Raw genomic sequence first — 25,171 nt, 5'->3', positions numbered from 1 at the left:
GTACTGGAATGCAGCTGTTAATAGGATTCTCATCAATCAACCAAACTCCAGGTTCTACTTACTCCACATACGGTATCCCTTTTTAGTCTCTGTTTTGTCCTTAGTGAGTCCCAGTGGCAATTTAGAGACACCGATTAACATACACAGTGTGTCCTTGGATGGTGGGAAGAAACAGGAACAGTAACCCTCACAAAAACCTAGACAATATACTGGGCTGGAATCGAACACGGGGTGACTGTTAACCTGGCTTCCCTACAGTCTTCCTTGCACTGCTCTTTTTTCAGAAGCTGCTTTCCCAGAGTATTTACCTGAACATCATACTTTGGAGATGTTAGTGAAAACTTACAGGCTTAGGCACGGGTGGCACGAGCATCCTTAACATAAGGATTATACAACTGTGACAGAGCACCCAGCACAAAATAGAAGTGACACAGATATCTGGGGACACATTTGTATTTTTTTATATCAGCTAACACTAATGTCAGGAGTGTATATCATGGATACACTAGACCATAGTTCTGTATATACTGTACTGTAAGCATCACACTGTTTTTTGATTAGTGGGAAAAACCGCATACATTTGACACTAACTTATTTGGACTATGAACTATGTCCACTGTGAACACGTACAGCAGTATTTATTCTCAGTCAGCCAAGTTAAGCATCTGCAGGAATGGTTGTTGCAGGAATAGTTACAATGCCAATCTAAGCAGAACCAACAACAGTGAATTACATGGAACACAAGCAATAGGATAGGAGACAAGCGATAAATGCGGATGTTCATATCAGATAATGGAAACTGCTCTTTTTCTATTAAACATGGTCACCGATTACATTATGTTGGCAATCTTTAAAGTTGAATCCCCTGTCATTTATAAAGTTGGATCACTGCTAGAGCCTGTGAGCTGAGTTGCACTGCTTTGACACACTTGTTTTCATTTCACTATATATTGCCACTCACTATACTGGAGGAGTAATGAATATCTCACTAACATTTGCACAAGCTCGCAGTGTTCCAGTGGTTATGCTTGTGTGAAAAGCAGAAAGCAGAAGTTACTGGCTTTGCATGCAACCATAACCACCATACTGAAGCCTACGCAACCCTGTGATGGTGGATCAGTGCACTTATACCTGGACTGTAGGGGCCATCTGCACTCTGAATAAGCCATTTTTGGAGCCCCAGAAATGGCTTTTCTAAGGATTTTGGTGAATTATTTGCTTTTAGAAAATAAAATAGCTACAGTATAGCCTGGATCGAGTTTGGATGATAATTATATTTTACCTTTTATCTCAAGCACACCCAAGGCCAGTTTTCTCAGGTGTGCTATTTTCTTAGGTGTGCATGTTTGTGTCTGCGTCTGTGTGTCTTCCCTGCGATGGACTGGTGTCCTGTCTAGGGTGTATCCTCCCTTGTGCCCATTGCTGTCACTCGTTGCCCGCACCTGCTCCCTGTTCCAACGCCCTTTCAGTTCTCCTTAAAAACCAGGCACTCACTTTATTCGCGGCTCTGCTTTGATTCCCGTATCGTGCGAGCCCGGGACCTGGAAGCGCCTGGTCCCAATAAGGCCTTGCCTCCGTTTGGATTCCCCCTTGGATTTTCTCCTGGATTGTTTGCCTCGGCCACACCTCCCCCGAACACCAGCGCACGAAGGACACGCCTCCTGTTTTCATCCCCGTTTCCTGCATGACTTTTCCCCCCGTGTTTCTTCACTTTTCCCTGGATCGTGTCGTCCACATAGGGTCCGGAAAGAACTGTTCGTTACAGTTGTTTGCCGGGATAAGCTCCAGCTCCCCTGTAACATTGTATAGGAAGTGGTTAGAAAATATATGGGTGGATATTATAAACCATGATTACACCGCAGATTTCCTTTTTTGCATAGTTCACACAGGAAGGTCAACTATTTTGTTTTTGACAGTAAATCGAATGTCCTTTCGTCATTTCTTTGGGTTATTAATCCTGCACATTCTCAGACTCACGCTCCCTCTTACATCCCCCTTCCTGACTGCTGGTAGTGAAAAACAGCTTTTCTAGACAAATACACAGCTTTAACACTCTTTAGCTCAGGGGTATATACAAAACTTAGAGAATGAAATTAAAGATCCCACATACAGTATCTGGAAAAGGCTAAACATTATAATTACATTTCTAAAAGCTGTTTCATACAGGTTTTTACAGGTTTTTACTCTAAATCTATTCACCTGTAGCACCCACGCACCCGTAATAAATAGTTTTGTAGGGTGCAGTTGGTTTTGCAGAATAGGAGAGTGCTTAGTCATTAAGGTTCACTTAACCAATGAAAATGAAAAGTCAGATTCAGTGTTTCTTCAATGCCCAGATCATAGAGAGCTCGGTGCGGAGGACTTCAGCACTTTGCAGCACCTGAAGTCATGGAATGACATGAAATTTCTAGACATGCAATAGAACGCAGGTTGTGGCTTTGGATGTAAGAACAGCAGTGAAAGTATGAGGTTGTCTGAATAGACCAACTAGGTTGAGCTAGGAAACCTACCTGAAGCAAGAAAATGAAGATTTCATTATGAAAAATCTTCCATTTTCTCTCCTTTTTAGGTTTTCTCAAAACATTCCTTGCCTGCTTCAGACTGGGGTATTGAATGGGCTGCTGGGAGCCTTCAAAAAATGTGTATTTTTAGGCTGGAAATTTATTGATTGTACAACAAAGCTAGGACACCATGGACATACTGTACAAGTCATTTGTGAGAGGATGTCATGGAAAGAGGATGAAATCAAACAAATCTGATAATGTTCAAAGCACCTGCTGCGGTAGGGGACAGTAATGCAGTCATTTCGGCAGACACTCCTGATGTGCAGATTCCACTGTTTAACAGCAGGGGGAGCTGCTCCACTGCGCAAGAGAAAAAAGACATTTACTGTGGCAGTCTGATTTTTATAGAAGTTTTCTTAAAAGGTATCTTTTCCACTGTTGTACCAGTCCTTAATGAGACATTGCAATGTTTTCGATAATCTAATTCTAGTGTCTCTTTGGGTTTCAGTATTGCAGTGTAACGAATATTCGGATTTTACGCTAAATTTACGATTTATTCTCAAAAATAGATCATTTTTACCAAATTGTTTGCTTCAACCAATTAATATACACCAGAATACTAATTATAATCGTTTTATAGACAGGTGCTATAAAATAACTGTGATATTCTTTGTTTTACTTAACTATCATTCCTTAACATTTACTTTCATACTAGCTAATGGTTTATCGTGCAAACTAACTGAACTTCAGCGTTGCAAACGATGCTGTATGTCAGTAAATTCTAAATAATATTGAACACCGTGGTTAACCTTATACAAGGCCAAAGTAAGTGCTGTAAACAAGACGAAGCTATAAATGGCTTACAAATATTTGTTTCCTGTATGATTTGAGGTTTTTCTTTTTCGTGTTCATATAAAGACGTACTATATCATTTATTTGACACGCTAGCGGGGCGATCAAATAAAGGGATTTTCTACCATTCTACCATCTTCGTTAATCGTTCTCATTTCATTTCCTTCTGTCAACTCTCAAAAATGAACATATCACCACGAAGCAGAAAATTGAAGTACAAAGCCCCTCTGCTCTGGTTTTACAGCACGTAAATCTCAACCCTCAGCTACAGCGTTCGCAAAATCGAGAAGCGCCCAGAGGTTTATATAGGGAGAATTTGACTCCGGCGTGTCACTCATTGAATATGAAGACTTCTACTGGCTGACACGGAATGGCAGGTCCCGCCCACGGGCAGTTCCTGCAGTTTTAGGGGTTCTTGCAAGAGACTTGCAAAGCCTCCTGAAAGTAACAAGTTACAGAGCGCAGGGGACGCTGCCAGCTGGAAGAGTTTGCGCCGCAGACTGGCTGCCCGCAACAGCGCTCTGTCGCAGCACACCTTCAGTGTTTGGCGAATGGGGATTTAATTTGGGCAGGGATCTTTCATTCTACGATGTGGGTCACTGATGCACGTCTGGAATTCAAAGTCAACGGAGGCGACAAATAAAGGGATCTGATATAGCAATGGAAATGCTGTGAACTCTCTCATTTGTTGGAGGTGGAATTTAACTTTGCTGTTTTTTTATTGGGGAGTGTTGTTGGATACAGATTTTTCACCGCATTTCTTCATGATTCTGCGCTGAACGGAGGATTCGAGGTTCACTGATATCTATTAACTGGATGTTAAAGGGAAAGAAAGAAGAACACCTCTAACCTTCAACATGACATCTGTAGCTGGAAATAAAGACAGGTCGTCTTCTGTGGCAACCAGAAACCGCAAATATGGGGTATGTTTGACACTCTAATGTGCATAATAATTCGTTTCTGAATGTTAAGCCGAGCATGTAATTAGAAAGCAGCATCTATCCCATTTGCACGCATATATGTACTCCATAGGAATTTTATAGGAATTCCAAAAGAAGAATTTACATTACGAAACAGGTACATTCGGCATACCTTTTATTCTAATTGATGAGCACGTATTACGAACACCGTGAGCCATCGTTTATAAGCTCTACTTTAAGAGCAGTCTTATTTTAAATGTTCTGAAAGTGAAAAAGCCCGTTTCGTTTGCAATTAGGTTCTAAAATTGTAAGCCACACACGTGGTGCATTTTTGGTTGCATAGTGTTTATTGTGTACATTCATCGTGTTTACCGAATTTGTTTCTGGATGTGTTGTGTTCCATTTTCATATTGACTCATTTTTAGTTTGTAGTGGGCTGCTGAAATTAGTAGATAGTCGTACTTAATAAGCGTTTATATTTTGTATTTTCTTGGTCTTTAAAGTAATATGTGCTGTATTCTTTACAGATGACAGATGCTTGCTCCCCGACAAAATCCGCGTCCTTTTCTCCGGAGACCTGGTACAGAAAAGCCTACGAGGAGTCCCGGACCGGCAGCCGCCCCACCCCCGAGGGAGCTGGGTCTGTCCCCGGTTCCTCCGGAACCCCGTCTCCGGGATCCGGCACTTCTTCCCCGGGATCCTTCTCCGGCTCCCCCGGCCCAACGTCTCCGGGAATCGGGACAGGCTCACCTGGATCACTTGGCGGATCTCCCGGCTTCGGGACTGGATCTCCAGGATCCGGCAGCGGGAGCTCTCCCGGCTCGGATCGCGGAATCTGGTGTGAGAACTGTAACGCCAGGCTGGTGGAGCTAAAAAGACAGGCGCTGAAATTACTCATCCCGGGACCCTTTTCGAGCAAGGTAAGCAACATTGAAATAAATTGCACAACTTTTTATTGTAAATTGGAATCTTTTCCCCCCACATTTTGGAATATAAGGTCATTATAATGAATGGACTGCATTTTTGGTATTAGATTTAAACTGTATTAACTCCTTTCTCACACTTTTCATTGACAGACATCGGTATTTTGTTCCATGAAAAGTCTGTCATCTGTCCTTGAAATCTCAACGGGAGTTTTTTTTTTCAATTTGTGCCCTAGTGGGTGTAAGACTTTAAAGGACCATCACCGGTTTTGCTGTATAATATCCAACTCTCCAGTACCTTTACATTTTCAAGTTGGATTTGCCGTATCTAAAGGATTTTGTGAACTCTTAGACTACGCGCCCATGTGATTTCGTTGCAATTTACATATATGCTGCGTAGAGGTTTGGCAAAATCTTGCGGTTATTACACATTTATCGCACTCTGTACAGAAAACCAACCGCATCACTCGGCGCCGTCAGTGAGGAGCAGAGATTTATTGATATTGGAAAGAGCAAATCGCCCAGGTGCTGTCAGGCTGTCATATTTCCAGAGCTAGATCAAACCACTCTCAAGTATTGGGAGCGAGAGGCTGTTGAAAAACAGACTGTACGTGTAAATAATTACGACGGCCGCGCAAATCGCGTTGGATTTCGCTACATAATTCCTTCGGTTCGATCAATAGTAAATAAGGTTTATATAACATTTATGGTGTCTTACTAACACAGTGTTTACAAATAGCCGTTTAAATTAAGGGTGCCATTTGTCCGCTGAGACACTAGCACCAGGATAGAAAATTGCTGCTTAAAATCTGCGATTCGAAGTTTTTTTATAAAGCGTACTGATTTATATTGTTATTAAGATTCATCCATAACTATTCAACATATCCATGCTCGAAAGCTTTATAGTGATTTTAAATGTATGAAATGTTTGAATTTTCAGATTTGAAATCTGAAATACTTTATGTTCAAAACTCTGCATTGCATACCAGCTGCAAAAATAGGATTATCATTTAAATGAATCTCACGTGCCTTGCTTTCAGCGGGCCTTTTAACGCTACAGTTTAATAATCCGTCATTAGAAATTAATATATTTTAAATTAATTTATTCCATGCGAAATATTATGGCTCATATAAATACCCCCCAAAATCTTAAAATGCTGCTTTATGCGATACATTCAGAAAACACTATTCGGAATCTGTCGAATTAAATTTTAACATTCATTTCATGTGTTAGCTGCTAGTTTTTTATTGTTTGTTAAATAACTTTAGCAACTTATCTATTTCCCTCATATATCTCCACTGGAAAATGTTCCTTATATAATATAAAAGGCAAATATGCCTGGATGGCTAATATTGTTTTGACAGACTTTAATGTGGGATTCTGTGACTGTTTAATAATAATAAGAATTGTACTTCACGCCCGCTGTCAAGATTTAACATTATAGAATAATGATTTATATTAAACGTGTCTTAACTAATGCTGTATTTGTACAGACTGCGTGCGTCGAGGGTATCATTTTCACAGTGGGAAGAAAAAGATTTTTTTCAGTGTATTGGAGATTATCAGGATTTGCCATTTTCGGTATATTGCCAGGAATCGTGCCTTGCTGACAAACGTAGCCCAGGGCGTGAAGTTAATTGGTAACAAATGAGATCATTCAGAGCGCGCTTCTCGGAGAACTGTTTTAGCGAAGTCTGACCACGAAATCTGTTACAGGACTTTGCTGTGATAAAAAAAGGACAAAGCGGCGTTAGGGGGAGCGAACTGACTGCACTGCTGGAATGCCATTGTAGGATAGTCAGTGCATTCCCCATTGTTCTGCCTCACAAACTCTGCCTTGCGTTTGCTTTCCTCGCTTGTTTAACCTTATTAATCTGGTAACCAACGCACGGGCGTCGCGTGTTGTAGTGACTGGGCTGTGAAAATGTCAGAGAAGGCCGGCGGATCAGATGTGGGTTAAAGCCACAGAGAATCGACGCTTGATTGCTTCCTTCTTTATTTATGTTCGTAAAGATTTCTTTATTTTTTAAAACGGATTTTTGTTACCACGATATTCATTGTGCTGTTCCTTGAATACACGTTTACTTTCATAGATTATTATTATAAATAAATGAATAAGTAAAACGCACTGTAAAATAATACGTGATGTAGTTTACGAAGAAGATAATGAGATGGTAAGTAGTAGTATGCAGTTTAAGGTGGAAGTATCTCCACGTCAATTTGATGGACTGATTGCAAGACTGGTGACAGGCAAAGTGATGAGATTAATTGCAGTGGTCAGAAAAGATTCTTAGAAAATTCACTTTCAAAATGGTATATGTCCTACTATAGCTTAAGTATTTTTTCAAAAGCATCGTTTTTAAAAATTCTGTTGTTTCCTGCACAATTTCAGTTATTGCCTTGCCTAAAACGATGTGTTAGTTTTCAATAAGCACAGCCACTTTCTTTTAACATCTCTGAAAATGCATATATTTCAGGAGGTGGCATATCCTGACAAATCTCGGAAGCAGAGCAGGGCTAGGCTTGTTCAATGCCCAGTGAATTAAAAATGAACAAAAATTAAGGTGCTACTGAACGAGGTGGACCAGTGGACCAGTAGGGGGCACTCTTCTTTGCAGAGTGGAGAATGCAAGTGTGGTAGCTGGGGTTACTGTGGTAGCTGGGGTTACTGTGGTGTCGGTAGTAGTGGCTGTATTAGGAAATGTTCAGCCAAGCATCTATCCACAGTATGCAATGTATAGCAACCCAGCCTCCTCTTTAATTTCAATTTATCTCCATTCAGTTTTGTCTGCCCAAATTCATTAAAAGTGTTCTTGACCGTAATTTGGTGCCATGTCTTAGAGTGGGTTTTCTTTGGGATGGTTCAGCTAAGATCCCTGTTATCCCGTTGTGCGATATGCTTCATCTTTTCTTTGCTAATCCAAATAATTGTGCACTGTAATGCCTTGCGGTGTTGTGATTTGAACAGCACAGAAAAGTAAACTGTTTCCCATTTATGTATTCATTTAAAAACAATGCTGGCTGATAACTGAATGATTCATGGCCCTGTGAAAATGTATGGTCCCTAGTACTGGTGCCTCATATAATCAGAGCTTAAAGAAACAGAATTTGCTATTGTACGTGAATGCTGGTATTGCATCTTGTGCTAAGACTGCATTGTTCTCAGCTCTAGGATGCAGGCAAGCCATTTGTCATTTAGAGATGCACAGCCACTGAAGTTGTGTGACCTTGAGCACTAGAAATAGTGTGCACAGGGTCTGAGAGACAAGATTTATTGTCCTTCTTTGAGATACACGTTTTTTATGAACACTGTTTTACTTGAAGTGTATTTAAAGCTGTTCTTACAATTCAGGATCCCATGCAGTAATTTTTTACCCATCCTACTTTCAACAGTGGATCCAAAGAAGATAGTATATATTTTTAAACATTTGTGTGTCATTTATACATATTAAATGTTAATATGAATATATGAAATATTCAAACAGTGAATAAGTAAAATGTTAAAATGCAGTAAAGATTGTGACTGAGAGTGAATATATGATTAGCAGTAAAAAGAGAGTTAAGGAATGTTATACCGTATAAAGGTTTGTGCTTAAGGCGGGGTTCTCATTTTTGTAGTCTATGGAGGCTGTTAAAAGTTGGGCTGTTTTGTGTTCCTTAAAACCCATGTCTTACAAAATGTTCCATACATTTTTCCAATCCACTCAATAATTTTAAGCTGTCAACAAAAACATTTTTGCATCCTAAACATAACCTTTATTTGTAGCATGAACAGTCAAAAGTAAAACACTGTAATTCAATGTTTTTTTTTTTTGTTTAGGAAAGAACTAGGAATTTGCAAATTAATTTTTTGTTATAATATTTTAATAGTAAACGCTAGTGAAAAGAGTTCCGTACATCACAGTTAGAAATCAAATAGGATTCCCGTGGTTTTGGTTGTTTTTTTATTTAATTTAAATGTTGAGATGGCATAAAATATGCGTAGTAGCATGTTGCACTTATTTTAAGTGGTTCTTTTTAATTGCATGTCTGTCTGGACAGTACCCAATGTGACCAGAGAGGGAGAAAAAACATGACCACAACAGCTGAGAGGAAATGACACTGAATGGTATTGTCATGAAGCAGAAACACTGGAAATAAGTCAGTTTCACATTTTTGATTATGTATTTCTTTACCTTCACACCTTTGACATTTAAAATTTAGGGAGCATGGATAATACCAACCAGTAGACATAAAAAACATAAGCTAACCACAGGGCTTACATACAACAATTTTGGGGTTGTATCACTGATAAAGACTTTCTTACAGCTTCTGGATTGAGGATTAATGTGTTTACATCTGTAGGAAATCTATGTAAGTGGGAAAGGATAGAATATTGTTTGATTAATAAACTTTGGGTACTTGGAAATTTACAGTTGTTTAAAGACACATGCTTTCTATTTTTATAGTTGTCTCTTCATATTGTAATAGATATGGAATAATATATTACAAAGTCTATCAATATAAGGCTACGGTACAGAACGTTTACTATAATTTTCTCAGGAAAAGTAATACCTTAAAATAAGCCCTTATGCGTAATGGTGAAGGCAGCTTTCCTGGCTTTCTGGCCATTTGTGTGCTTTTCATGTCTCGGCTCACAGCCGCAGACCCTGTGACCGCACACAGGGGACAAAGAGGAAGTGAAGCCAGACTCTTCTGACCCGCCCACCTTAGATCCACAGTTCCTGATTGGTGGAGAGGTGCCCCTCCCTGACTGCACTGGTAGCCTGTAACAGTACACGAGAGCTAAGTGTGCCCTTGTCGACTAATCCCACTGTATAACTGGTAGTGCTCAGTCAGTTATGTGCTGCAGCATCGGGAATCCCAGTAACAGTTGGACAGTGACATGATCCAGACTCAAACCCATGACCACTGACCCAACCTGCGTGCAGAGTGTAAGTGTAGTCTTTACCTGTTAAGTTACTTGGGAGGCCCTTTGCTGACGTGTTTTAAGGATAATTATGTGCCACATATTCAGCACAGGATTTTTCGTTGTGGTAAAAAGGTAATATTTAAGAAATTGGCAGTATCTAAAATTTTTTTATTGTGTTTGAAGAGAAAAGACGTAATTCTTCGAAGTAACAAGATTATTGGATTTGCAGCATGACCAAAGTGGTGTGCTACGACTTTCCTAAAATAACACATTGAGCTGAAGATGACTTATTTGAAAATATTATTTAAAATTTTCTCCTTTCTCCCTCTAATTTGAAATTGCTATTTTTCAATCAACTAATTTCTCTGCTGCTGTTCTGGATTATACCGTACCTGCTGTTCATTATTCACGTAGATGTCACAGAGGGGCGTGGCCACATGACAGGCTGAGATAACCTTCATGTGTAAAGCTCAGATAATAGCTCGTTTGTGGAATCTCATCACTGAGGTCATCTTGTGGCATAGCCCGGACTTAAACTGGGTAATACCTGGTCTGTGAAGCTCAGATTGAGCTCTGAGTGAGGTGCCAGGTTTATGGTATTAAAATCACCCCAAAATCTGCATTTGTATTTAAAGATATGTTATACAACATTATGTCTACATAATGTAAGAATCTACATTTTTTATTGCATCCCAACTTTTGACTTCCAGTAGAATATATTGCCAGTGTTAAATTAAATACCAGCACTGAGACAAAAAGAACTGTAAGCTACATGTTGCATAGGCAGGCTTGTTCCACCGGGCTGGAATGTCTTATTCTGTGAGGCTGGTTTAATGCTCTTCTTGTGGCTACTCAAACATATAGAGGAGTAGCTTTGAGTAAATGTCTCCCTCACAACAGCTTGTGGGAAGATAGCTCTGCTGTTCCATGTGTCTCCAAGGCATGATCAAAACAAGATGGAGTGTCAGCTTTTTTATTTGGCTGTGATTTGTGCAGTTATACCAACAGAAGACAATCTTAACCTTTCTTCTCGTGCTATAGTCTGTTTTTTGTTTTTATCATAGGTCCTTTAAAAACAATGTAAATAACCTGAAGTGTTGCATCATTAACCTTTTTTGATGCTTTCTACTATATTAGCCAAACATGATTATCCTTACATTAATATTCCAGGGAGTCTGCAGTTAAAACCACTGCAATATTATGTTTAATTTTAACATTAAAATGTTTAATCTCCACCCTCATAACTAACACAGTGAATTTATTAGGTTTGTCAAAGAAAAGATTATCTCTTACAGTTTTTCTGGTCTAGTCTTTGAGTTATACTTTAAGATAAAAGTTTCCTTTGCAAGTACCTTCAAAGTGTCTGCTGAACAGATAATTCACCTGTTCATAATATAGGGAATGGAGGTAATTATAGACTCAAACTCTACGTGTCTGCTTCACGAAACATGTGCTTCTGAGGATTCATGATTTGGATCTATAATTGTTTTTTTAAGACTAGATTGGAAAGCCTTTCAAATTATGCAAATTGCGACCTTCAGATTCCCAGTGTAATTTTTCGCCAGGTCTGGGAAATAAGGACTGCATGCAAAAAATGATTAGAAGCCCATTAAATGCTAAAAAACATTGGTGAACTTACTGGAACATTACTGCTCTATCTCTCAGGCAGCCAGTTTTCAGCTGCGTGCTTCAGGTTTCTCAATTAGCTAAAATGTTTAAATGTGACTTACATAGAGATAAGTAAGGGATGAAACAAAGAGACCAGATCTACACTGGACACTGACTATATTTTCAGAGCTTTAAGGTTTTCTTCAGTATTATTAAACATTCAAACACTCGCCCAATGCGAGCACTGTAAAGAGAGCAATAGCTTATTTTGAGAACAGGCCATTTTTAAGAGATATGCAGGCTCCCAGCTTTCTCTAAGACGTTTGATGAACAGATGTTTCTTCCCTCTGCCTTGAAGTTGTTGAAGTAACACTGCTTTTTTTTCTTCTTCTTTGATGCTGAGTCAATGCTATGGCTCAAGTTTCAGGCATTATGTTAGCCTACACACCTTTTATTGCAGGTCATGGCAGCTATTGAAAGGGAACTGGTAATTAAAATAGAACTGAGCTGAAAGGGTCAGGCAAGCAAACCCAGGAGGAAGGCATGGGGCAGGGAGAAGGTGTTAGTGATGCTCTTTATGGAGGCACTTTAGCTAGAGGGCAGTAAATAAAAGACAAAAAAAAGTAAAATACTATTTAAGCCACTGGGTCTCTTTCTGCTTCCAGTTCCTGAGCAAGTTATTTTAGTACTATGAGGATGTGGCTGTTTATAGCTGCTACTGGCCGCTGAGCCAGATCTCCTAGCAACCATCTCTGAGTGTGTACGGGCCTAGTGGGTGCTAGGACTTGGTGGGTGCAGGGGAGCGAGCCCTTGTTGGTCTGGGAAAGGAGTTTAACGTTTTCTAATGTGGAGTTGGGAGAACAACACATACAAATTGGACTGTAACACTGAAGAGAATCTGTGAGTTAGGGAAACAATTTCCAGATAAGAAAAAAAAGTGTGCTTGCCAATCTGAAGGTTAAAAGCAGATGCAATATTGTAGACTCTTTTGTACTATGGGGAGTGATAACATTGTGATTAATAGGAACTCAGATTTCCACTGCCAGGATCAACTCTGAATTTTATTCTTGGCCACCTGGTTAGTCCTGAAATTTGTTTATCAGTTCAGACTCAAGTCAGCTCCAATGTGTAAATTGTGAGCACTGCGGTCATTTACACCACATGTGTAAGTACAAGAGGGTTAATGTGGTGAGCTGTGTCAGTATTTGACTACAAAGAAGCAAGTAGATGTTAATTCCATGGTTAAAAGTTCAAAGAAGTTCACCTTTTAAGAATTTGAAACCACCTTTTTTTCATATTAAGAAAACAGGAATGCATGTCTGCTACTTATAGCTTAAACAGTCATATTGGTACCAACACATATGAATCTGACTGAATATCTCACTTTATCAGTACAGCACAGAGCAAAGTAAACAATCAACATAAAACAGAGACTGTTTTTTTAGTCACACTCCTGATGGTACTTAATAATTTTTAATATCCTAATAAAGATTTTACATTTTATTTCTTGACCCCTATCAGAAACTCCAGGTTAAGGAGAAAGTCTATGTAAAGTATTTATCATATCCAAAATGGTGGCTTGATGTTTCTTTTTGTTTCATTCGTGTCTATATATCCCCCACCCGCCTGTATCATGGGCAGGACACCAAGACTAGAGAAAATAAGCTTTTTTTCTTGAAGTTTTATTGAGTGGCAAATGGAAATCTATGTGTTATAGAATGATATTTGAGGCCCTCTTCCACAGTTTTCTTTATCGTGATAGTGGTGATCATTTTCTGTTATTTTATATAGCCGGTGAAAATCGAAAGAACACTGTCAATCTGCGACAGGATGTGAGGCTCAGTGAGTTCAGGTTTGGCCTCTTGTGCTATCTCTGACAGAACTGTCTCTTTGTATTTCCACAAGGTGTCACTGTGTGGCCTATGGGGTATTTTCTTCATTTTGTGCTTTGAACTTCAACTCAGGGAGGCCCTGTGTTGTTGAAATGATATCAGATGCTTCAATCACATTGTCGGAACAGTTTCAAAGACTGCTCTGTTCAGAAACAATGAGACCCATCTTGTAGTTACTGTGAGCTAAAGTGAAAAAAGAGTTGCTAGTTTTGTCTTAGGAGGAACAAATCTTAAGGCCTTTTTTTGATTGCTGTTGAACATGATAAAATGTTATATCACACACAGATGATTTTGTTGAAGCTGTGGAAAAAGAAAATTGTCTTAAATTTTATGATAGCTACTGTAAACTTTAATCCCCATTTGTTTTGTGTTAGATTTAAACAGAAGACAACATTACCCAGCATTACAAGCAAGACTCAATAAATAATTGGAAGCTTCTGTTTGGTTTGGACGTTAAAACTCTCATCCCAGATGAGAGGCTGACCTCTGAATTCAAGAGAGGACTTCTTGGAATCTAGGTTGTTTCCCACTATGACTGGGAGTCTACAAAGTGTTACACAAAACTGTTGGATTAGAATCAATTGGCAATCATTGGTGTGTCATGCAAGAGTGGTAGATACCTGAGCACATGTAGAATTAGGCCTTCTCACTATGAGCATCTAGTTGGGTTAATAAAAGATTGTGTACAGAGATCGTCCGTACTAAAATGATTTATCTTGACATAGAGATGTCAGATGTCAAGAAAGGCTGGGTATGATCACTGCTGGGATGGGAAATGTGTGAGAAAAAACAGATTGTTGCTGTATGTGTTGTTGATGGTCCAGTAGATGTCTTCCCTCTGAAGACATTCCAAAATTATACCCCAGTACAGTGATTAGGGCCACTGTAAGAGCTGCTGTCCTTTGGCTAAGATGTTAAAGCAACCATCTACACTGCTTCATCATTAAAGATTCCATGGCACTGTCCATTAGACTAGGGGCATTATCTCCAGTGTCCTGGCTCAATTCCATTCTGGGGCTGCATAATGTTCTCCCTACAGTTTGGCCATAATTCATGAATTTTCTCACTTCCCCACTGATGCTGCTGTGTAGTGGAAAATAGCTTCTGCACAGGTGGGCACCATACTTTAATGGTGGATGAAATGCGTCACCCCAATGCATGTCCAGCTCTTTGGGATCCTTATTATTATATTTATTAACACAGGCAGCTAAGTAAAGTAAAATGTGAGAAGTGAACAAAATACTTTAGAGCTTCAGATGTGTAAACATTATGATTAAAATAAAATGGATTCCAACCATGCAAATGAGCTGTCTAATCAAGGTGAGTACAAACAGATGTCTAACCTGTACCAATGACACTTTACAATGAACTAATTTTACTTATTTCACTTCACTATGTGTTCTCCAGGGGCTGGATAACAGGGGGCTGCACCTCTGTAGTGTTTGAAGTGGATCTCCTCCTCTATGTGAAGCAGCTTGGTGTCCTTCTGTCTGAACACTGATATATAAATGCAATTAATTATTATAAGTATTAGAATGCTACTACAACAAATCATCAAGTGTCAAAAGTGACAAGTACAAACATATGTATATGGTGACTGTGGTAGTGTGTTATCAAAGTGGTTTAATTTGACTTTACAGTAAGTGCTTCTGTCTCTGTACCCTCAGATAGATACTGAATTTCAAGCCACATCTTATACAGTCATGTCGCAAAATCAACCATGAAGACCAAGGAGCTTTCAGAATAAATCAGGGATAAAGTGTTTGAGAGGGACAGATCAGGTGCAGGTTACTTGTCCTTTTGAGTACATTGATGTTAGTCAAGAAGTGGAGTGTGCATCGTGTTACCCAGACACTGCCCTGATCAGGTCATGTTTCCAAACCTAAAAGATAGGAAGTACAAAAAATTGGTTAGAGTGCCGCATAAAGCATTTGCAAAGTTCTGTGTCTCGGATGGGAGTTCATACATATTACATATACATAATACATAATTGCTGCCAAAGGTGCTTACACCACGTTCTGCGGCACGAAACTGAATACATATGCAAACAGTACATTTCACTTCTTTGCAAGTTGTGCTGACCTCCTTCACATATAACTGTATTCAGTTTCATAATTTTAAGTTTTAAAAAACTGTACATTTCTTGTAATGCATCAAAATATGATACCATTGGCAAGGAGTAAATACTTTTCAGGACACTATATCTGTATTAAACAAGGCAGGGAAGAAAATAGAGTTTGTTGGCAGTGTTCTGGCTGAACGATTGTTGTCACTGTTTTAATTCCACCAGTAATACTGCTCCACAGTGTAATTGATATGTTCTGTGGACAGTCATTTATGTGACATAGATCTTCGTTGAGCCTGCAGAGAAAAGTCAAGAGAGCACAAATTCCTGCTGTCGCTTCCAATCTTGGAAAGAAAAATGTGGAATGGTGTCAATTACCCTTGTGTTTCACCTGTAATAAGATGGATATTGACAATCAGTGAAGCACAAATATGACTGAAATGCAGAATGGCTAAAATGCTGAGTCCACATACAGTCATCTTTGACCGTACAGCTCAGAATTTGAAGTTACATTGCAGGGCTATGAAATTTCAATAGCTCATCCATTAGGAGACAGTGTTGTAAGCTGGACAAAATCTAAAAATAATAATGTTCAAAATAAAAAAACACCTGGCAAGACAGACAACAAAGGCAGTGTTACAAGTAGTTGAAAGAGGTGGCTGTGTCAGCATGTTTAGGCTGCTAAGGAACAAGTAAAGGTTTATTCCATGCTGAAAAGACAAGAAAAGAAACGCAATGTTCCGACTGTGGAGCCTTCTTCGGGTGTTACAAGTTTGCAATTACATAAAAGGTTTGGACTTGGCCTAGTTCAGGGCAGCAGTGTACAATGGTAGTTAAGGTTCAAATCCTGGGTGAGATGCTGCTATTACACCCCTTAGTAAGATACATCACTGATTTCTTCAGTAAATAACCCTCTTCAGAAAAGATGGTTGTCAGTGTAAATGAGAATTTGCTGTCAGTTGACTTTTGCTGAAATAAAGTGCCAATTTGATATCCCTCTTTTTCCTAGTTTGTTCAAGGTTTATATTTTGATAGTTTATAAAACAGTATTATATGGCTTTTAATGAATTAAATGTAATACAAGCATTTTTTTCTTTTATAGCCTTTGTGTGTTTTTACAGATGTTTTGATTAATATTCATATTTCATAGCTTACATCAAATGATGCAAGACTTTTCAAATTGCTATTATATAACAGTCAAAATACAATTTGTGACATTTGACAAAGTACAAATGACTTCAATGAATGCAGAAATTTCCATTATTGGATGCAAATTAAGTTTTGAATTGCAGAATTGCCATATGAAAAATTGTTGTATCCATTCCTACTAAACATTGTGTGATTTTCTGAGGATAGATAGACTCACATATAATCCAACACAAGGAGTTATATCAGTAGCATGCAGTTAAAGCATTCATTGCAAATCCATATTATTTTCCTGAAAATAAAGTATAAGAACCTGAAAGCATAAGAAATGTTACAAACAAGGTTCAAACAAGAAACTGTTTCATCCAGTTTCATGAAGAAAAAGCATGATCATGATGTGGCTCAATGCTTCTCAAGAGAAGAATTGAGGTTGCCCGTTCCTGTGAAATAGACTGAATACTAATTGCACATCTCTAGCAAATTAAACACATAATAATAAAGCCCTCTTCTTATCAAACTGTAGAAAAATGTTCTTTTTATTAATTGCCTGTATGTGTCAGTATCATTAAATCAGTTAATGAGCTGTGGATCAGTCTAAAAACTACATTATATCAAATATTATCTAAAATGTTAGCCCATTAACAAAACATCATTAATAGTAACTAGAATTAATTAATACAGTCAGTATAAGTGTATTTGCAATGTTTAGATGGATTTAGCTTCTTACATCTTATGGTGAAGGAATTATTGGTGCACCCTTATTACCTGGTCCTCAGGTGACTGTTAAAGATTTTTACTTTGGGTCACAATAATTTGAGATTTGCTATAAAATCTTTGGTGCAAATGATTTGGTGAACCACACTCAGAATATCAGTAAACGTTCACTCTTTGAGCTTAGAGGCAATCAGTCATGATAAAAAGATGTAGTCTTGAAGCATTCCTTCTATGAGTGTTTCTGAAATAAAAGAAAAAAAGAAAACCAAAAAGACGTTGTTCCACAAAAAGGGCGCCCTCATTTTGAGGAACCTGTGCACTTTGCTCCGGATATTGAAGCAAGAAGTTTTATGTTTGTGCTGCCTTTGATCTTAGCCATGTGGAAATGGGGCGGGGGAGCTGCTTAACAAGGGCAATTAAATGAGCAAACGTCTGGTGCAGAACGGTGGAACAGCCATGCGCAAAGCGATACGGATGCTTGGAGAAGCGTGGTGAGGCCCTGCTGATGAAGGTTTGATGGGTTTTGGTGCAAGTGGTTTGACATGTTGATTAATGGCTTCCGCAAAGCTTCAGAGGCTCACAGAGACACAAGGCTGGTTGATTGCTTGTGCGCTACCATCCCCCCCCCCCCGGCTCTACACACACCCCTTCCACTTGACACACACCTCTTCCTCTTATAATTTTCATCAGGGTTATTAAGCGTGCTTCTAATTTCTTTAGTTAAATGAAGCTTTCAGATGTCATAAGCAGGGTTTTCATTGATTGAACAGTAAACAAGACCCAATCCTAGCAACAGTACAGTCCTGTAATTACTTTCTGATCAGTGCTTCATAACAGACAACATACCTTTCAGCACCTGCCTGCAGATCATAATCCAAAGATGATAGTGATAATTGAAATTATTATCCATCCTCAATTAACCAGTTTTCAGTTTCTGAAGCTCTCTTAACCTTCTGCCTGAAGACTGGCACGCTGTGGGGTTTTATCTATCCCTCCATTTTCTAATTGTTTTATCCAGAACGAGTTGCAGCCAGAGTTTATCCTGGCAAGCAACTGACACAAGGCGGGATACACCTTGGATGGGATACCAGTCCATCACAGGACACACACACTAACACCAGGGTCAATTTTACAGAAATCAATTAACCTACCAGTAGGTCTTTGGACTGTGGGAGGAAATACTAACCCCAGCACTAACCATTGCTAACCACTGTGCCACTGCACTTCCCGGTTCCTTGACGATGGCCCACATTTATAAACACTCTCTAAGTTAAAACCTGGTCTTCATTCGTTTCTGTTGATCTTTCTCTGCTTGATTGATGGTTAGAAATTTTGCTATCTGTGAGAGGCTGAAATACTTAAACCTTTCTAGTCTTCAACAAAGATTATGAGGTGGCAAGATCCAAGTACAGCATTGAGAATCTTCAAAGTCATTGCCAAACGTGGACCTACTGTAGAAGACTTCTTCTCTCAGCTCTTTATAGAATGCTCAGTGAAACAAGAAACAAATTACACAAGTGGTCACTACGTGCAAGTGCATTTTCAGCCAAGAACAGGAAGTACTTCTTTGCCAGGAGAGTCAGGAAAGTATGTTAACAAGTGACCCAGCCATGCTGTCAGCCTCCTCTGGTCTGTAACCCTTCTTATTTTCTAAAAAAATGGATGCCTTTTGTGAGGACTGGGCCTGATTTCATACACTGAAGTGTTGTAAATGTTCAGGAAAGCTTTTTCAAAACAGAAGCAACTAAACATGAAAGTTCCAGGTCATTATTTCTTCAAGAAATGATTCAATGAGACAAATAGAAACAATGCAAAAGTTGTTCTGATTTCCTTTTTAATTGAGCCCTGTTCATATCAGATCCTTGAACATCTCAAAGGAGGGGTATTGTGAATGATAGAAGCAGGCGGTATGGGAGGGCTGCTAGCAGTTCAAAGGGTTTTTTGAATATTTCCTGTTTTAAAAAGTTTGGGATGATAAAATTATGCATTGAAACATTTTTAAACGTGAAGCAGACTTACCTGCTTTTCTCCTTGTGTTCCATCTGCATACTACTTTCCGTAGCAATCAGAAACGTCTTGCAGAGATGTTTTGTGCAGTGGACACTGTTCAGTTTATGTGCCTGGTCAGCTGTGTGCTTGTAATTAGCCTAGACATTCATCTGGCTAGGACCTATCCTGGGATCTCTAAGCAGAGAATATGGGACAGCTTCTGGATAGGCTGCTGGTGTACAGGTTACATTGCATGACCCCCAGCAATGCTGTTGCAAAGTGGACTGGAACAATTTATAATAAAGTACAAGGGCACAAAAGTCCATTACCACTCCTCCCCCCTTCTCGTGGACTTTGTCATAAAGAAGAGTCTGTCCTATTCCTATCTCAAGAAATGCTTCCACTGTTTAACTGTGGAAAACACAATTGGTAACTTCACACTTTTAATTCAGGATATTGAGATGCTGCGGAATTCGTTTAATCTTAATACAGTAAAATGTATCGATGTCATAGAGTACGTTGGGAACATTAGGGCTCCAACTGAAATGGTCGCAAATGCGAGAAAAAATAAGATTTTAATAACAATAATTTAAAATCTATGTGTTTATATTGTGTATATGTCGATATGTGGTGGTCAAAATTAATTAATTAGTAAATTAATTACTTAATTATGTCTTTAGATTGAACGCCTTTACGTCTCTTCATCACAGCACACGGCAGTGCCTGCTGGTTAAAAGGTAGCAGACTAAGAAGCTACGCACTAGATCACATGCTAGCTGGTCTCCTAACGATGACGAAACGTAAAATTACAGACTTTTAAAAAGAGTTTGATACATCTCCCAGTGGATCCTCAAAATACATCCAGCGAAGTTTATGTGATCATGGACGACAGTGCATCTGAACAACTGTCTTTATCGAGCGATTTAACCTAATGATGTATTGCGACTTTTGTTCTAAAGCCGGTCAGGAAGTTGCAGGGAAAACTGAGTTTTTCAAAAGGATGAATCATTAAAAAAAAAAAAGAAACGGTAAAAAACATGCAGAGTCAGAAGCATAAAAATGCTCGTGATTGTGTAATTTCGAAGTGTGCCCCAAGACAGACACCTTTAGCCCGGGCTGTCTCTAGCGCCTATGAAAAAACAGCCGAAAAAGACTTTAAAGAACTGAAATGAAGTTTAATGCTACCTACATGATCGCACGCGAGGAATTACCGTCCACAAAATATGCCTCCCATATCTTGCTAATTAAAAAGAACGGAATGGATGTATCAAAGACGTTCTGTATAATAACGACACCGCGTGTGCTGAGTTTTATTAGGTGCACTGCAGACGAACTTAAAGCGCAAACTCAGTGGGGCTGCAAAGGCTCATCAAAGGCCAGTTTGCAGACATGTCCTACAGTAGTTTGTGGGAGGTCATCTTGACAAAAGAGCCTTACTGCACAGATTTCAAGAATGTTTTGCAATTAGTTCAGATAAATGCTTGTGCTACCCATATCAGCTGCATAGTGTGAAAAAGGCTTTTCTGCACAGAACAGAATAAAAGCAAAAGTACACAATTCACTTAATATCTCAACATTGGAGTATTTAATCAGTATCAGCTCAGAAGGCCCTTCACTTGAGCAGTTTGATCCTGAGCCCTGTGTGAGGTGCTGGCTCAACCCAAGGAGGCCTTGGTTTACAGGATGGCCAAGAGACACCGATATTTTGATGGTCAGTGACACTGGCTCAGAATCAGATGAGTAGACACTCAATTTGTGACTGTATATAGGTTTAATGTTATAACAAAAAGAGTACATAGTTTGAACAACAGCCCAATCAGCTGTCAGAGGTCAGGCACAATAGAGGAGGACAGACCTACAGGCACAGAACAGAGAATGCAGTAAGTCGTTATGTTAATATGAACTATTTTGATTCTGTAATTTGGCGACTAAAAAGTCATTTGGCTCCTAAATGTTTCATTTAGGGATTCTCATGGAGAAGGAGATTCCAAGGGATGCAGGGATTCTCATCTTGCAGTTAAAATATCAAATAAATATCTGATACTGTCCTTTCCCTCAGAAAATTCTACCCTTATAAACGGCAGTAAATATGAACTATGGAACATAGCTAATTTTGGTTGTAAAAAATAATTTCATTTTTAAATATGAGCACATTTATTTATTTGAGACAATTTCTACAGATGTACCTCTGTACACAATCCAAGGATTCTTCCAAAATGAAAGGCTATGATTCCTCAAGTGTGGGCACACAAGTGTTGTTTTAAGGTCAGTTAAACAGCAAGCCTTCAAGAAATATTTAATGTGGCCGGAATTACTAGTTAAGACAGTTTAAGCACCAAAATGGGTGATGCAGAATTAGTTGTGCCACAAGCAATGATGAATTAGACTATGCTCTTCTCTTCTCCAGTGAAACTGGCCCTGGTTCCTTATTAAGTTTCCTCTGATAATGAGGGAAAGATATCCTGCTGTTTCTACTGCTAATGTATGTTTTCTATCACTGAAAGTAAAGTTTAATTAGGGAACAAAAAAGATTTTTATTGGATTTTAAAAACATAAAGCATTGCTCCTTGTTATACAGACATACCACTGTTTGGTGATTTGATTGAAGAATCTGAGGTAGAAGGTTAACAACTTTTTATAGGGTTTTAAGAAAATAAGATAATAATGAGTGCAAACTGCAGTTAATGTTTGGTAGATGTTGGTAGAATGTTACACAGATGTTGTATTTGGAGTAGCACATCTGTAAGCTATAACTAGTATAACAAAAATCAGTATTTGCTGTACTCACATTAGGAAGTGAACTTATGATTTCCTTTGTCTTTCCTCTCTGGGTCATGTAGAGACATATTTAAGAGCTCATTTTCTAATTGTAATCACGAAACCAACTAAAACTTCTATCATCCAATGACATGATGGCAAACTGTGTTTGAGAATCTCTAATCTCTGAAGCCATAGGATGTTAAAATAATTCTGTAATTGTATTATACAGTGTATAAAGTCAGATTTTACAGCTCTTTAAGCTGACTCCCACCTGCAGCTCACTTCTGCTGTGCTTTTTTGTTTCAAGAGGTGATTTATTGCCTTTGATACCTTTCCCTCTTCTAGCCTTCAACACAGTGAAACCTGAAGATAAAAGTGCTACTAAAACTCATCCCTGCCTCCTTAGACTTTATTAAGGTCTGAAACTTTGACGAAAACCCTTAATTAAATGACAAAGTAGATTTTAAATGTATGATGGATTGTAAAACAAAAGCCTGGGCAGATTGCACATTCGTTTAGTGTAATGGGCCACATTTGCATAAATAAACTAAACATATGGCTCATCTTATAACACCTTGCTGGTAGATTGTCTGTTTAGTTAAGCTAAGAAGAACAGATTCCTTGTACAGAATATAATTTTTTCAGTGACGTATAGTATATCACCTATTGGCAACTCTATTGATGGGTGTGTAGAATGGAGAATAATTTTGCAGCTCTGAGTTATGTGTAGCTTAACTCTTTGGTGTATTGCACTCACAGTGGGAGTTGGGCTGAAAGCCTGAATGACTTTGAAATGTGGTAATAAGCTGGGAAACGGAGAAACAGAAACCCTCCAACTGTATTTTCATCTTTGAGGAAATGAAGGAAGACATCCTGGTGAATGTCTTTGTTTCTTCCAGGACAGGAACCTGAAGTCAGCTGTCACACGCAGCTTTTATTTACATATAATTACTGATGCAATGAAGGCATTTCCTGTGTGTTATCTGGACTTGTTGACAGATTCTGTCAGGTTGTCTTGGGCCTGTCAGCTAATACACCATAGCACGCATTGTTGTTACTTGACCAATAAAGCCGCAGTCTTCTAACAGACTTCTTTTTTGTTGTTAAGAACTTTTCTCTTCTTTCGTCCTTTCTGACTCTTATCTCCATCTGTGTACCTGTTGTTCCCTGCAGGGCTTCTTGCAAATGGACTCTTGAAACACAAGAAGGCAGTGTTCAGAAGATAACCTATCTTTGCTTCCCTGTTCCTAATATTGAAACTACTTCCTTCATTGTGGTTAATGAAAATGTCCATCTAAAACCAGTGTCTTAATTACCTGGTGAGCGTTGCCCAAAATAGGTAATACTCTTTACTCTCTTTCCCATAAGGTGGTGGTTAAAAAAATTCAACAAATGAATCAAGCACAAAGCCCCAAATCCCCATTGGTCTCCTTTTCAATCATGAAGACATTCAAACCAAGTCTCAAGGTATTCCATCAAAACGGTAGCTCTTGTTTGCTCAATTAAATGATATGAAAGTGTCTTTCCTTATTTGGAGCATTAGCGATTGAATTTAAACCAGTCCTTTATCGAAGCCAATAGAGGACAAGCTGGCAAGTAGTGGCAGCAGGCAGGCACCCAAGGGCCTGTTACTAGTACTTCCATGCAGATGGGGGCAGTGGGATTCAGCTGATTGACTTTTTACTTCTCTGAGCTATTTGTTGTTTGCTCAATCATAAACCATTCGTTCGGTGTGGCTTTGCCAGGTACTGAGAAAATACACCAACACAGTGGGTCATTTAGCTCCTACAAAACACAGTTATGTCCTTCCATTTCAGAATCCAACCCACCCTGTTCCCCCAGATGTGAAAACACAAGGGTCTTATGTTGAATCTGAGTGCCTTAGTGACTTAATACCTCCAGACAGCTCAAACTTCCTGCAGCATTCAAGCAACCTGACCCTCTCCCGAGGATGTGGTCACCTGGCCAGGAGAGCCTATTAATTTTCAACAGGTCCTGACGAACGAAGCCAGCTGGATGGCTTTTAATGTCAGGTTTGCATTTGATAAGGTTTTCTGGCCCCAGGGCTCTGATAATGTACAAGCCACAGCTTTTCTTATGTCAGGAAAGAATGGCGGAATACCCTGGCCCAGGGTCCTGCTAGGCAGGGGGACCTTGTCTCTGGAACGTAAAGGCCATCAGAGTTGGTTTCAACATATCACTGCAATTCTAAAATCAGATTTTATTACACAATACCATTACACATATTGACATATACCACTAGACAAGACAAGCAATAACAGTGATTTAAGTTTTATTTCTTCACTGTGACATCTATGAGCCATGTACAAGTAGCTGTGAGACATGCACGTCTTGAACAAACATACCTGGCGAGAACAACTTGTGAAACAAAGTGCAGGCATGCCTCACAGCCACAGTTTATAAATGGAAGTCATGTTGTTGCTCTTCTAGTATACTGGCAGAGGGGCAAAAAAATATTGAAATTAGAATTAGCTATGTTTGGTTCAGTAACCTGCTGACCTGGATTTGAAAAAATCTTTATTTTAAACTCCTTTAAATGTATTAATCTTTGGTAAATTTGCTGCTGATTGCAGTGTTCATGAAAAAATAAAATGTAATCTAACTTTCATCATAATTCTTGACAGGGAACTCTTTAATAAATGCTATTAGTATTGATGCTATGCCTATAGTGTGTGTGGTGGGTTCATAACTGATGTTCCTGGTGGAAGTACATTTAGAAATAGACTTTATGTTTAGCATTGGTGGAAGTAGTGGCATTGGTGGTAATGGAAAGTTTAGACAACATTTAGCCATAAGCCCAACAACAACCAACAGTTCCAACCTCCACTTCCACACAAATTGTTTACTTTTCTCATTTGTAACCA

At 38.9% G+C, this 25,171-nt stretch overlaps 1 protein-coding gene across 2 annotated transcripts in view; it reads left to right on the top strand.

Moving 5' to 3' along the window:
• Nucleotides 1-3,778: 3,778 nt before the first annotated feature.
• The window catches only part of kif26ba (kinesin family member 26Ba), a 186,005-nt gene continuing 164,612 nt past the window's right edge, over nt 3,779-25,171 (top strand). For both annotated transcript variants that reach the window (XM_088626176.1, XM_088626175.1), the window contains exons 1-2: nt 3,779-4,279; nt 4,804-5,196. In XM_088626176.1, coding sequence (XP_088482302.1) covers nt 4,214-4,279; nt 4,804-5,196 — 459 coding nt within the window. In that variant the 5' untranslated portion in view covers nt 3,779-4,213. The remainder of the gene's footprint in view (nt 4,280-4,803; nt 5,197-25,171) is intronic.

This window comes from Lepisosteus platostomus, chromosome 3, assembly GCF_059453375.1.
Source record: "Lepisosteus platostomus isolate fLepPlt1 chromosome 3, fLepPlt1.hap1, whole genome shotgun sequence".
In the NCBI taxonomy this organism is placed as follows: domain Eukaryota; kingdom Metazoa; phylum Chordata; class Actinopteri; order Semionotiformes; family Lepisosteidae; genus Lepisosteus; species Lepisosteus platostomus.
This window is presented reverse-complemented; position numbering and strand designations above follow the sequence as displayed.